The 15,080-nt window shown below is 35.9% G+C and overlaps 1 protein-coding gene across 1 annotated transcript in view; it reads right to left on the minus strand.

Annotated features, from left to right (window-relative positions):
* The window catches only part of rabep1 (rabaptin, RAB GTPase binding effector protein 1), a 28,869-nt gene that overhangs the window by 9,250 nt on the left and 4,539 nt on the right, over positions 1-15,080 (minus strand). The window contains exons 3-11 of the mRNA XM_079870732.1: positions 13,103-13,329; positions 12,862-12,981; positions 12,306-12,441; positions 8,653-8,831; positions 7,934-8,044; positions 2,743-3,201; positions 1,187-1,291; positions 964-1,080; positions 190-288 (exon numbers count right to left, since the gene is read on the minus strand). Of these exons, the coding sequence (XP_079726858.1) occupies positions 190-288; positions 964-1,080; positions 1,187-1,291; positions 2,743-3,201; positions 7,934-8,044; positions 8,653-8,831; positions 12,306-12,441; positions 12,862-12,981; positions 13,103-13,329 (1,553 nt within the window). The remainder of the gene's footprint in view (positions 1-189; positions 289-963; positions 1,081-1,186; positions 1,292-2,742; positions 3,202-7,933; positions 8,045-8,652; positions 8,832-12,305; positions 12,442-12,861; positions 12,982-13,102; positions 13,330-15,080) is intronic.

Below are 15,080 nucleotides of genomic sequence, written 5' to 3' on the forward strand. Positions count from 1 at the left end.
TAGTGAATGCCAAAAGACACTTTAGAGCATTAGTACATGAAGACATTGAAAATAGGTCTAGATCTATACCGAGAGGTTCTACATTAGATGTTTTCCTATGGAAAAAACTAAACATATGCTCTCTCAAGTCCTCAAGCAAAGCGAGTGAATGTTTTTGTGTAGTGTGTAAGTGAGTGTATTTGGTCATACCATCTGTTCCTGGGTGTTCCTCTTGGCCTGGCTGAAGGCCTGTTGGAGAGCGTTTACGAGAGACTCAGACTCCTGAACCTTCTGCTTCAACTCTAAGATCTGTGAGCCAGACAAATGAAAATTACTGAAGTCGTTTGACTTGGAAGAATTGTAACATTCAGAGCAGTCTGTGCATTCTTCCCATTTAAACACTGGCTTTTTTTAAAGCAGTAGTCAGCAAAGCAATATTGCCTTGTAAGGTACACTAGTGTTAAAAAAGGGTTGATAAGAGTCTTCTTTTAAAAACATTTAAAAAAAAAATCTTATGCTCACCAAGGCTGCATTCATTTCAATACAAATACAATAAAAACAGTAATGTTGTGAAATATTACTACAATTTTCTATTTTAATAAGTTTTTAAATGTAATTTATTCCTGTGATGGCAAAGCTGAATTTTCAGCATCATTACTCCAGACTTCAGTGTCACATGATCCTTCAGAAATCAGTCTAATATGCTGATTTGCTGCTCAGCTCAACAAATATTTCTTATTAATCTTCATGTTTGAAACATTTGTATTGCTTAATATTTGTTGTAGTCAATCGCGACACACTTTTTTTCAGAATTCTTTAATGAATAAATGCTGTTCTTTTGAACTTTCTATCTTTTTGATGTGAGGAACCATATTAAAGATGTAACATTACAGCAGTTTCCCCACTGTATATGATGGTCCAATTACTACATGCCCTGTCAATGGGTTTGTGCTTCACTAAATCCATCGGAGAGATCAGCTTTACCTTGGCAGTGGTTTCCTCACTGGCCTGTTTGATAGAGTCCTCTAACTCCTGCCTCTCATTCATCGTCCGTTCCAGCTGATCGTTCGCCTGCCGCAACATGACCTGAAGCTTTTTAACCTGAGGGTAGAGGAAGTTCACCGTGTAATAATTACTACAGATAATCCGTTTGAATGATTACAATAGGGGTCTTGTACGTCATTTTAAATGGCACAAAAAGTCAAACCTGTTCTCTTGTCTCGGCCTCTTGTCCCTGTATGACCTGCAGCTGTTTCTCATAATTAGAGCACATATCACATCGGCGCCCCAACTTCCTTCCAGCGTTCTTCAACTGAGGTGAAACCACACCAAAAACAAACATAAAATGTGTTATGAAAGGTTGGCATATTTGCTGATCCATTAAAAACAATCGCATGCTACATTGTCACGTGAACTTGTTACACTGCATGTTTAATTCAGCAAGCAGTGTCGGCTTATCCTCTCACACTTTATCACCTAAAGTTCACAAATCTTCATCACACTGAATTAAACAAGTAGCTAACTTCTGAGCTTGTGAAATTTAACAACTTACAAGAACCAGCTCAAGAGTCATTTGTCATTTGATTTGAACTATACTACTGGTTGTGCTTTGTTTCTGATTCACCAAAAATAACCAGCTCGAAAGATTCATATGTTTATGAAATTAATGCCCTGTCCAAATACCCACACTTACAGTCTTTTCCACTTGAGAGCGTGTGCACGTGACAGGAAGTGCGAGCTCAAGACTGCCCCGCGTCTTAAAAATGTCAAAGTGCAGTGCCCTTAATATGCACTAAACCCACACTATTGAGGCTAAGCATATCCCATCACGCATTATGTTCGGCGACTCATGTGCCCCGAAATTGCAAGATGTTGAGGATAACATTCCACTGTAAGTTAAATTAATTAGATATTACATATACCCTACTCATCCTTAAACCAATTAAATGTGCAACACTATGTTTTACTACTAAATTATGTGCAATTTGTACAACATTTGCAACTGCTTTTTAATCGCTTAATTAGAAGCACCACAATCTTAAAAGTTACATAGTGACTAATGAACAGACATTTAGAAGTTTATTTTAAAAAGCAAAGTATTGAAAATAAAAATAAAGCTCTGTAAACACTATAAGTGTGTCCCATCGGGTCATCAAAAGTTCTACACACACACTTGCCATCTTCACGCCTACTTGAACACTTGGGCCAAATACAGAAAATACGTCATGCAAGTAGACAAGTGGTCAAGTGAAAAGACTGCAAGTGTGGGTATTTTGGACAGGGCAGAACTACACTGGTTGGGTTGGACTTCTGATTCACTAAAAATAACCAGCTCAAAACAGTCATTTGTTGGTGAACTAAACTACCCACATAATGGTTGCGCTTTGTTTCTGATTCACTAAAAAGGACCAGCCAAAAAGAGTCATTTGTGTGCGCTTTGTTTCTGATTCACTAAAAATAACTGGTTTAAAAGAGTGTAGGTTTCTGATGGCCATATAAAAGCATATGTACCACAAGTAGGTCCTACATAATTTCAAAAGAACTGATATACTGCACACAATATAAAAACTGTGTAATTCAAAAATATTACAAGCAATATGGATGGTTATTGTTTGCTATTCCAAACAACCTTGAGTCTTCTTTTAGATCACAACACATTTTCACTAACAAGGCTACTGTACACAGAGTTCAAACTAGACAGCTCAGTCATTGAATATGAAGAAATAAAACAAAAACAGCAATTCAAAGCATTTACTATCTGACCTCTTGCTGCAGCAAATTCCACTCGCTCTCGCTAACCATTCGGTAGCCAGTCGGAGGCAGGTAAGCCGTATCGGCCATATGAGAGATGCTGGACAGGAGTGATGCGGTCTCCTCCTGCTCTGGGGTCATGGCCTTAATGGCCTTCTCCTGGTCCTTGGTGAGGAGAAAGTGTCCCGGCTGGAGGGATGATATGGAGGAGGTGTCCATGCTGTCAAAGCCCACACAGTCTGCCCCCACTAGAGGACCAAAGTCTGACTCGTCCAGCTGGCTGGCGGACTTGGCCTTGTTGTTGTGTCCGCCCAGACCGTGAGGCTGTAAGGTCCCTCCTGAAGAACCCAGACTGTCTGTGGACTGAACCCTCCGAAGCCCGTCTTTATAAGGGTCAGAGCCGTCCGGGCGGCCCGGGGTGTCTGCGTCCAGAGAGTGCAAAGAGCTGTGGATACTGTGGCTGAGGTGGGACTGAGATCAAAAAGAGAAAGAGAAAACAAGATGCCCTGACTCAACTGTGCTGAAAGATGCTTTAACAAGTTGGGATAAAGAACTTGTTACAGTTCATAGTAGTGATGCACTAAAATTTTGGTGACTGAGAACGAATTTGAAAACGGAAAAGTTTTGGAGGGCCGAATTCATTAACAGAAACGCTGACATTTAATTCATGCTCCTCCGATGGCACATTTTGCATGTGTCAGAGTCTATTTTGTGCACACAACGTGGATAAGCTATAATAGGTAAATAATATTACACTAGGGCTGTCGACAATATCATTTTCTCAATTCAATCTTCATTTTAGTGAACTTTTTCGGATATTACCTTTCATGTAATGTTATATATGGCTGTTTGTGAATGTAAAAGGTCTAAGATCAAAGTGCACAATAAAAGCAGTTGCTGTCTCCCAAAGAAAGAACCGGTTCAGAAATGAACTGCCTAAAACGAGTCACCAGTAATTCCAGTCTTACTTCCTGCACAAACCTACTTACGTTTGCTCCTCTACTTTAATCCTCAAACACTGCAGTTATAGCTAAAGCCTGGAAGTTTAGTTTGTTGTTGACATGTTGAGAAGACACTATCGCAGTTACGTTCACATTACATTGCTGTGCTGCGCGGTCGCGAAAGTTTATCATTTGCATGCGTTTTTAAACATTGCTGTTTAAAAACAAGTTTTCAACCGTTGATGCACAATAAGCAGTGAAAGAGAACTTATTTCATTATAAACTGGCGCTGTCTGAGAGACGCGTGCACATAAAGCCGCTGCGAGTAGAGCGCATGAGTAACAAACTGAGTTATTTTTGCCGCCTAATTGGGCTTGAAAGGTTACACATACTTATGTGTCAAAATGCCTGTTTTGCAAGTATTCTCTGAAGCACTGTTGTTCATGTCTTAACCCTCTGGGGTCTAAGGTGTTTTTGGGGTCCTTGAGATGTTCTGACATGCCCTGACATTTTTGCTTTTTTCAGTTGCTTATAAACATATTAATGGCAAAGGTGTAAATTCACTCTATATAGCACAAACAGGGCTACCATCATATGTGAGCACCATGCATGTACATGTTTTCATTTTTGAGAGAATAATGTTTATGCATGGTTATTGAAAAAACTAAAAACTAAAGTTTCTGAAATAAGGCCATAAAACACATTCTAAATATATGTCAATAAGACTTGTGACTAATGGATGTCATCGCCTAGTGTTTTTTCTTCAAAATGATGTGAAAATTATCCTGCCTAATCATTCACATAACACAATGCATTGATTTAAATTTTGCAAAACACTTTCTGTTTGGAAAGGCAATATGCGGAGTGGGCGTCAACGATCATGCATATTTAGTGGTTCGCACCTGGAGACAATGGGGCCCGCATACTTAATGAGCCATTCATTCAGGTGTGTCACAAGAAAGAATGCAAGAGCAACAGTTGGAAGCATCTCAATTTTGTTTTTTGTTTTTTTCACAAATTGTGCTTGCAAATTGGCCTATAATATCAAAAGGAAAATATGTCTAGTAATTGTGCAGTTAATTCTCATACTGTATTTTCAGTTTTGGAATATTTATCCTCTCCCCAAATTTGTCACTAATAAAACACAATAAAAAATTATTTTAAAGAAAAGGCTTATATTTGCCTTTTATTAGTTTGTTTACATCTACCTTGTATTTTTTTTTTTTTATTAAAAAGGTTACAATTACAACAACAATTCAAGTGTAATCTTTCTTTGTAAAAACTAAAGTATACATTTTATCATACATATTTCAAAGTTAAGGATTCATTACTTGAATATAGCCTAGGCTACATTGGAATAAACACTATAACTTATTATTTGATTATTTTTGACAAAACATACTATATTTAACATATGAGCAAAAATTGGCAAACAAAAGCTTATTTGAGGTGGCAGATATTTTACAGTAAAAATGTATAATCTATCCAAAACTAATCAATGAAATGTTGTCTTTCATATGTCTGTAACATAGTAACTTTCGTTTTTATTATAAGAAATATAAATGTTAATTTGCAGTTTAATACGTTGCTTATACAAATACATTTTATTTCAACATATTTCACTCGATTTTTACTCAGTAGCCTATAGCAATACAGTTTGCTAAAAGCGAAACATTCACAGACAGAAACGATTCAAATTTAAACGTCTTTTGCCAGTTGTGGTAAACAGCGGCATCTCTGCCATTCATTCATTCATTCATGCACAGAAACGCTCCGCACTTGAGAATGAAAAAAAAACTTACTACATTATTCCATAGCCTCGGATCTGTTGCTCCTCGTACTTCTGAGGTAAATTTTCCATTATAGTATTATTCCTCACAGCGCTGCGAGACTGTGTAAACAAGTACAATGATCTGATGTGTTTTCTCGAGCTGATATGGGGGCGTTCACAGTTTGCGTGGATTGCCTCAGACATTTGCGTTTGAATAGCGTGCGCTCTCCGTGGGCGGGGTCACATTACATCTGAATGAGCTCTAATTAGCTCGACTGGAATCGCTCTCTTTTAATACAGATTTCACAAGCTGAGAATATTTGTTTTTTATATAAATTACTTCATTTAAAAGAGGATAATTCAAGCTTCATGCCTGTGTGTCTGTATGCCTGTTTGACTGAGTATTCGCTGAGTTATGGTTCATTTTCGGACGCGTTTCAGAATTGACTACACTGACAGAGAGAAAGCAGAACTCGCATCATGTTTATTTTTCTTTATTTGGCGAAAAGCACAACACTTTGTTTTTATTGTGAGTATACACAAAAATAATACACACTTAACAGGATCGATTGATGTACAACACAAGCATATAAGATAAAAAGTAATATTTTATTTTATTTATTTTTTTTCCCTGATAAGGAAAAAAACGAGCCTATCGCGCCGGCGCGATAGCCGACCTCAGGGGGTTAAGTGAACATAAACAGTTGAGAAAGAAAACACATGTGAATGAATATATTGGATCCGTGCATTGGGTCTTAAAGTGACAGAAGCCTAATATCCCTGCTGTTGTCTATGTCATTAATGTTAACAAAAGAGAAAATCTCTCACTGCTCTTGACTGAATCACTTAAGAATAAATTTATATTTACACAATGAAGACTATGCAGTGTTTTTTATATATTTAATTACTTCATATAATTATAGTTATTATATTATATTATATTATATTATATTATATTATATTATTAGTATTTCTTATTTCTAGTGCTTTAAGTTTTTCAGTTTTTCATTTAATTTGCTCTATTATAGTTTGTTTTCCTATATGCTTGTCATTTGTTTCTTTGATCCCTGTTTACTAGTCTTCAGTAAGCTTGAGAGCCAGTCATGAAATCATACCATATTATATATATTAGGGGTGGCACGGTACATGAAAAAACATCCGAACCGTTCGGTTCGCATGTCTCGGTTCGGTGCGTGTGTCGCACGATTCGACGCATGCGCAATGTAGCCTCGTGCCCGTGCTAATACAATGCTAAATTATAAATCAGATGTATGTAGAATAACATTACAATGACCAGCAATCGATTTAAATAGTGCACTGGGTTTACTTAGTCTTAGACATTTAATGAGATCTACTCCACTATTTGTTGTTTTTTCAAGTGAATAAATACATAGATCGACTGTTTCACGTATGTACTTTAATGGTCCAGTGGCAGAACTTTTACCAAGCGTGTCAGATGTTCTGAGTTCTAATCCGCACTCGTATATATATATATATATATTTCTTTTTCATCAAAACCGATTATGTTTATCAGTGGTTGTATATCAAGCAGGGACAGATTTGTGAGAATTTTGTTTTGTGATTTCACCGGAAAGAATAGAGAGTCTCCACAACGGATTGAAGCGCGCGTCCGAGTGAAGACTGTGCAGCGTGTACGCGAGCCACAAGAGAACACTGTATCAGCACCACTGATCGCAGCGGCAACGAGCACTTTGCTCACTTGATTAAAAAAAACACATTTCAGCACTAGATTGCTTCTTATTTTACAAACGAACAAAAAGAATAATTTGCTAGTTACCTGGAGATGCTTTATTTATTTGTATTGGTCCATCCGTGCCGCGAGATGTTTCAAAAGTGGTGGGGACAATATCGACTCTGGCAAAAAATGGTGGGGACATGTCCCACCCACAAATTACGCCTATGATGACGAGACACGAGGAGAAATTGACAAAGAACTGTCGACACAGCCCACGTAGCTCTCACTACAGATGGATGGACCTCCAGGGCCACTGAAAGTTTCCTCACGGTAACCACTCACTCACTCAATATATTACTTTGAAATGGGAAATGAGAAGCTGCGTTTTGCAAACACGCCCCATTTATGAAATAAATAAATTAATAATTAAGCTATATATATCATATGCTGAAGTAAATTTTTGGAGTGTAAAGATTAAAAGAAAAAACAACAAGAACCGTACAGAACCGAAAACCGTGACCCTAAAACCGTGATACGAACCGAAGGTTTTGTGAACCGTGCCACCCCTAATAATATATATATATATATATATATATATATATATATATATATATATATATATATATATATATATATATATAAAACAGTACAATACAAACAGTATTTTAGCAATAACTGTAATCAGAGCGGTCAAGTTGTCCCTTACATAATTACAGTAACTAGTGTTACCTTTAAATGAATTAAAGGCACTTTTAGTTCTAGCTTTAGTGAGGTTTACAGAAGTGACATGGATACCTCTTCTATAGAGAGTCCGAGCAGTGAGTCCTCCACTGCGTCTGTGTGCTCCATCCCATCATCCTCACTTGCCTCTTTAGCCTGACTCAATCGCTCTTTCTCATCCTCCTCCTGGTAAAATGTATAAATGTTGGCATAAATGTCAGCATAAATGTCAGAATAACACTACACTATCCAGATGCAACACAATATAGCACCAAGATAAATCCCCTCACTTTACATTTTGGATGGTTCACCCAAGTAAATGTCATAATTTACTCAAGCGTAATTTGGTTTTAAATGTGTACGCAGTGACAGAACACAAAAGAAGATATTTTAAAGAATGCTGGGGTCCAAAAACACCAAGGCCACCATTGATTTTCAATGTGTGGGGCGAAAAAAAAATCACTTTCAAAAAATATTCTAAAACAAAAAATGAGTAAATGGTGAAAATCTTCATTTATCCTGTAAAAAAAAAAGTGTTTTTCATTTCTGCTGAGTAGTTCTGCCTACTATGAAATATCTACAATCCCACCGACCTAAGTTAAACATCAAATATGTTCTGCTTGTCAGAACTGTTGCTTCATGTAGCATTTTTTGGTTTTAGTGAGTCCAGAAAAATTCCTCATGCATGCTTCTATACTTAACTTGAGAATTGCTTTGAGTCTGCGTTTATAATAACTTGATTTAATTAATGCTTCCAGTTCATTAAAAAAAAAAAGAAAAGAAAAAAAAGGTACCTGGTCCCTCTTCTTGATCTCCTCCACCTGCCGCAGCTGCTCGGAGGACAGCACGCTCTCAATGCGCTGCATGTCTTGCATCAGAAGCCGCTGTGACTCCAGGAACTGATCGTTGGCGCGCTGCCAAGTGTGTTTCAGCTGATTGTGTTGCTGCCGCTCCAACTCCAGCAGGTGAACCACTGAAAGAAACCAATTCAATCAGCTGAAATCAACTGACTTGCTACTAAATATATAAAGCCCTCTGACCTGTCAGTACAAGCATTTTATTTGCATTTGTGAGTGAAAATGACTTTTTTCATGCCTGTGCGAGTGATATCTGACTAAAATAAAACAACATCTGCACAAACTCGTGCATCTATCCTTACAGTGTATAAATTACATTTCACACTGTGATGAACAGAAGTTGAATACCATATAAGTCAACAAAGAAAGTGTGCAAACGTTTATTGGCATGTAGGAGAGCATTCACACAGGATGCTTCATATCCCTGTTTTCAGAGCAAATAACACCAGGAATGATGAATTTTATTTTACTTAATTTTTTTAGAATGATGAATTTTATAGACTGTGTCGTGTTAAAAAGTTCAACTCTTAAAAAAACAAGTTGTTTTTTAACAAACTTAGTGTATTATATAAAGCACTATACCTTAACGTCATATTAGGAGGCGCATACAAGATAGTGCTTGCTAATAACTAAATCAAAGCTATTAAGTGTTATGACTATATAGATAGTACCAATTACAAATTTGGGGACAGCAAGAATTTACGTTATAGCAAAAAGAGTAATTGCGTGAAATATCATTACAATTTATAATAACTGTTTTCTATTGTAATATATTTTAAAATGTAAATTATTCCTTTGGTGGCAAAGCTAAGTCTTCAGTCAGTCACATGATTCTTCAGAAATCATTCTAACATGCTGATTTGTTGCTCAAGAAACATTTCTTATTATTATCAATGTTGAAAACTGTTGTGATGCATAATATTTTTTTGACTTTACTGTCACTACTGATCAATTTATTATGTTAATGTGTGCTTGCTGAATAAAATAGGTTATTTCTTTTAAAAAAATGATGTAATGTTATGTTAAAATTTTTTTTGAAAGGTAGTGTTTAGTCACCTTTAATAATAATAATAATAATAATAATAATAAAACAATAAAAGGAATAAAACAAAAAGAGAATAATAATCATTTTTTAAAAGTTTGTCCTATATCATATATCAGTTTCTCAACCGGTGGGTCATGACCTAAAAGTAAGTGTGCAACGAAAAAATAACTTAATTCTAAATGTTTTTCTGATGCAAAACTTTTATTTTGAAAGACATGCATGAAAGCTGTTGACTCTTCTGCCAGATGCAGTTTATATGTCAGTGTCATTATCCAAACTTGTTACAAAATAAAGTCTCTCATCTCAGAACAATGACGTTATACAGACATTATACTGTATATTTCATATCACAATAAATAAAGAGCAAATTCAATTACGAGGATGTAACATCAATTAGTAAGTCATGATATCACCAAAATGTTTTGTAACTGGTCGTCGTGTATTAGCTAGGAAGGATTTGTATGCAGTATGATCTAGTGATCAATAACTAAACACAGTCGCTAAACACTAAACACTGATTAAATTCTAAACAATGGAAGAAGAACAGTATAATACAGTGGTTCTCAACTCCAGTCCTCGGGACCCGTTGCTCTGCACATTTTGTATGTCTCTCTTATCTGACACACTCAGTTCAGTTCATGGAGTCTCTCTTAACGAGCTGATGATCTGATTCAGGTGTGTTAAATAAGGGAGACATACAAAATGTGCAGAGCAGCGGGTCCCGAGGACTGGAGTTGAGAACCACTGGTATAATATACGCGTAGCACTTGACAAAGAAACATGCATGCATGAGAAAATAAAGACCTGAAGCGCACGCACATGCCTTTCACACAGCATGCGGTCGCGACTTAGTTCTCTTTTGCGGATTATTAGGTTTGAATAGTCAAAATTCTATGTAAAAATGCACGTCCTGGCGAGTATTCACGTAAACACAGTCGGGTATGTCTTTATTGGACACAAACTGCTTTTAAAAAGAAATCCTATGGGTTCCCATGTATTGGCTACGTGCAGGTCATAAAGGGCCGGACCAGCAGCATAATATTCTGTGTGATTAATGTTAATCCAACAAAATTGGAAAAAGAAAATAGACAATCACCCAATGCTTGACTGAACAAATGTAATCTATTTATTAAGAACCAGTCTATAGTTAATTTATAGAGTGAAGACTTTATTTTTTCAGCTACAGTACGTCTAGCATTCAAAAAAGAAATTAAGCACTGTTTATTTGTCTCATAGTATTTGTCATATTGTTTGTAATTTCTTTTTTGCTTATTTGTAATAACAAAGATAAAATCTAATTAATTATCAATATTGTAATTATAAAATGACATTTAAAAAATATTAAATGACTCATATATGGAAATATGATTTTGGTCATCCCAACCTGTTCAGAATTGTGAAAGGTTAGTGAATGTTAGCATGATTGATAATAATGTCAATGTTGCAAACATCTCTGTAAGGACGCACACACTGGCATGTAATTATTATTATTTTATTTAATAAAGGAGAGGGAATGGTCAAAAAGCATGACAGGAACATCATGCTGGTCAAGTGAGTTTTAAGGGTTTTTTTAAATAAAATTGTAAGTTCTGACATATTTTTCAATTACTTTTGGTGTTTTAGTTTTTTTTCCCGTGGTATGGATTCAGTATCAGTATCAAGGTATTTTTGTCTGGTATCGTATCAAAGTCATAATTTTGGTATTGTGACAACACTAATATGATCTTCATTCTATTCATCAGGATAAGTGTCCATGTTTTATTAACAGTCCATTCATATTGTGCATTTACCATGGTAACTGTAGTTCCTGTAAACTTACCCCAAAATATATCTTATTTTCTATATTTTTGATGACTGTGGTGGCTTATACCAACTTAATAACTTTATTTAAACTAGTTTAGGACTGTTATTTAATAGCCTTACCTTATCCTGTTTATTAATCAGTGTTAGTGATATTCTGACAATTTATGTGTGTATGTGAAGTGCTTGTGTGTACATCAAGCACTTTTGAGAAATAAATTAGCTTCGTTCAAATTCCTAAAAATTTGGGTCACGGCTTAAATGACCATGGGAAAATGTGGGCGCCATGGCTAAACCAGTTGAGAACCACTGTTATATCTCAAGTATAATTTATACCTGTGTACAAGTAAGTAAATCGGTTGCACTTTATTTTACAGTATGTGCACTTTCAATGTACTTACATTGTACCTGCCACAAAAGTACAGAGTAGTGTAAGGTAACTACAGGGGTTAAGTTTTAGGGGTAGATTCAGGGTTAGAACCTAGTGTCATTACTACAATAAGGACATAGTATGTTCATGCGAAACAGGACTGTGAAATAAAGTGCTACCAGTAAATCAATCAATTCGATTGGGCCCCTAAATATTTGGCGGTGCACTTTGGGGTCATAATAGCGCCTAAACCAAAATGTAAATAGAGACTGTACAAAGCACGATGCAACCTACATGAAATGGCCAACCAATCAAGCAAAATAAGAAGAAAGTGTAGAATTACAAAAAATTTAAAAAATTATTTTGTTCGCATACCTTCATGGAGTTCTTTCCGAAGTTTCTCTGCATCCTCTTGAAGGACAGATTTCTGGGTGTTGAGGACAGCAACATACATCTCTAAGTCTGTACGGCATGATTTCTCAGCCTCCAGGACGTGATTGAGCTCCTTCACCTGGGAAATAACCAAGCACATGTTTCAAAGTGTATTTTTCATGATGAAAAGTAAAAGCACCCATTAACAGAAGCATAATCTTTACATTTCAGTGTCATAAACATTTTATGTTTGGAAATAAACTGGCAGACTTCAGATCTACAACCTTTCGACTTTACGGACACTGGCTCATTGACTTCCGCCCACTTTTACAAGACTCGACTGATTTATTAATCATTCCTGAGGCCAAAACAACATCACATAGTCATAATAATAACTAAAGGCTGTAATGCAGATGCAACTTTGACTTATTTGGCCAGGTGTGAATTTGCCTATTCATGAGGTCATGGCCTAACCACATTAAAGGAATGTGTCACGTCTAATAATAAATGTGAACAAAACACTCTGGCTCTCAGTTCCACTTTTCTATGCACGTCTAACCTTGGCAGCCTCAAGTTCCTTAACTCGATCTTCTGAGCTTGACAGTTTGGCCTTCAGAGCTGCGATCTCGCTCTCCATTGGCATCACCACTGAACGTAACTTCTCGGCGTCCTCCTGAGCCTAGATTGATACAAACCCAAGCTTGATTAACAGACCAACATAATGCAAACACTGGCTTTGAGTCACGATTCCCGAGACTAAAAAAAAACAGAAAGTAGACATATTAAAAAGCAAAGCAGACCTTTTTCATCTCGTTCTCTAAATTCTCCTCCTCCTGTCCCTCAGTAAGACGGCGGCGTAGCTCAGCCACCTCTCGCTCCATCCCATCTCGGTACTGTGTCCACTGAGCACGGTCCTGCTCCAACTTCTGCTGGAACTGCAACTTAAATTCCCGCTCTGCATCTGAACACGCACGCCAAGATAAGGATGTATGCATCAAAACCATGTTCACAGCAGATCTTGCTAATCCTTCCTTGTCCAAATATAGTTTACTTATGACATTTATGATTTAACAAGAATCTGAACCCACAGAGGTACTGCAGCTTTCTGTCTGCACTTCTCTCTCTACAAATCATGAGTCTCTTGAATGTTCATTTATTGAAGGGGTCATATGAGGCTTTTTAATATTTTCCTTTAGTGTGTAATGGATCTGTTTGTGCATGTACACGATCTGCGAAGTTACAAAGCTCAGTCTCCCACAAAGGGATTTATTCAATCAGAGAACACTCATCCAGACCTGCCTAAAATGCCTTGATCGAAGTCCAGATATTACTTCCGCTATGCCCGTCCAAAGGCAAACGCAAAGAAAGAGGATTAGGCTTCAGTGAATTGCGGAGACGCTGTGAATTTGCAAAAGCAAAACCGCTTTCTTTGGCCATCCAAAAATGGAAGAAAACAGGAATCAGTGGTTAAGATTTATTTATAATGCTGTTCCTGAGCAGTTCAACACAAAAGTTAACTTGTGTAAAGCACATTTCACTGAAAACAGTTGAACATGGGAGAGTACAACGCCAGCTTTACACTTTACACTTATTTTTTGCCACCTCAGGAGTTAAATTTGTTACAGTGAAGATGACAAATTAAACCTATAACATCATCAAACCTAGTTACAAAAAAAAATTCCACTGTGAATTGTTCTGCACTACGTCATTCTTTAGTCATGCCTGATCATCCTTATTTTAAGAGTTTGGGTCAGTAAAAATGTTCTAAATTTTTTTTGAAAGAAATCTAAACCAAGGCTGCATTTATTTGAACAAAAACACAGTAAAAACTGTAATATTGTGAACAAAGCTGAATTTTCAGCATCATTACTCCAGTCTTCAGTCACATGATCCTTCAGAAATCATTCTCATATGCTGATTTGCTGCTCGAGGAACAATCTTTATCACTGTTGAAAACAGCTGTGCTGCGGTTTTTGTGGAACCAGTGATGCATTATTTTCAAGGTTCTTTGATTAGAATGTTTAAAAGCAGGGTTATTATCTTCAACTAAAACTATTACATTTAATTGAAGTAAAGCTGAAATAAAATATAAATATTAGAAAAAACACCAAAAACAAAATAAAATGAAAACTACATTTAAATGTCTTGGCAACTAATTGAAATAAACACTAAAATGACTAACTAGAACTAAATAACTTAAACTAAAATAAAACCAAAAGAAAAGGAAAATAAATTAAACCAAAATAGTAATATTAAAAATTATTTTATTAAAAATAATAAAAGAAATTCACATGATAAAATTACTAAATAAATTCAAATTAAAACCCAATTCAAAATAATAATAAAAAATACAATAGTATACAAATAATACAAAAATAACCGTTTAAAAGAGCAGCATAATATGTTTCATAAATAAATCTATTGTAACATTATATATGTCTTTACTGTCTCTTGATCAATTTAATGTGTCTGCTGAATAAAAGCATTTAATTAAAAAAAAAACACATTGGTAAAACTAACATACAGAAACACCAATAAATGGTCCATCTATTAAGTGTTTAATTGAGTGGCATACAATTGTGCTATTTAACATTTTGCATTGTGCTTGCTTATTTCACTTTTTATTATTCCTCAAAGCCATATTAGTATCATAAAGCAGTTTAGTCAACTTCAGGGTAGTGATGAATGATTTAGTTATCGTTTCAAATAGCAGAAATAGCACAATAAATAAAACTTGGTTCTGAGTATCGGTTATCAGACACTTTATCTTTACCTTTC

The sequence above is a fragment of the Squalius cephalus genome (genome assembly GCF_949319135.1).
Source record: "Squalius cephalus genome assembly, chromosome: 5".
In the NCBI taxonomy this organism is placed as follows: domain Eukaryota; kingdom Metazoa; phylum Chordata; class Actinopteri; order Cypriniformes; family Leuciscidae; genus Squalius; species Squalius cephalus.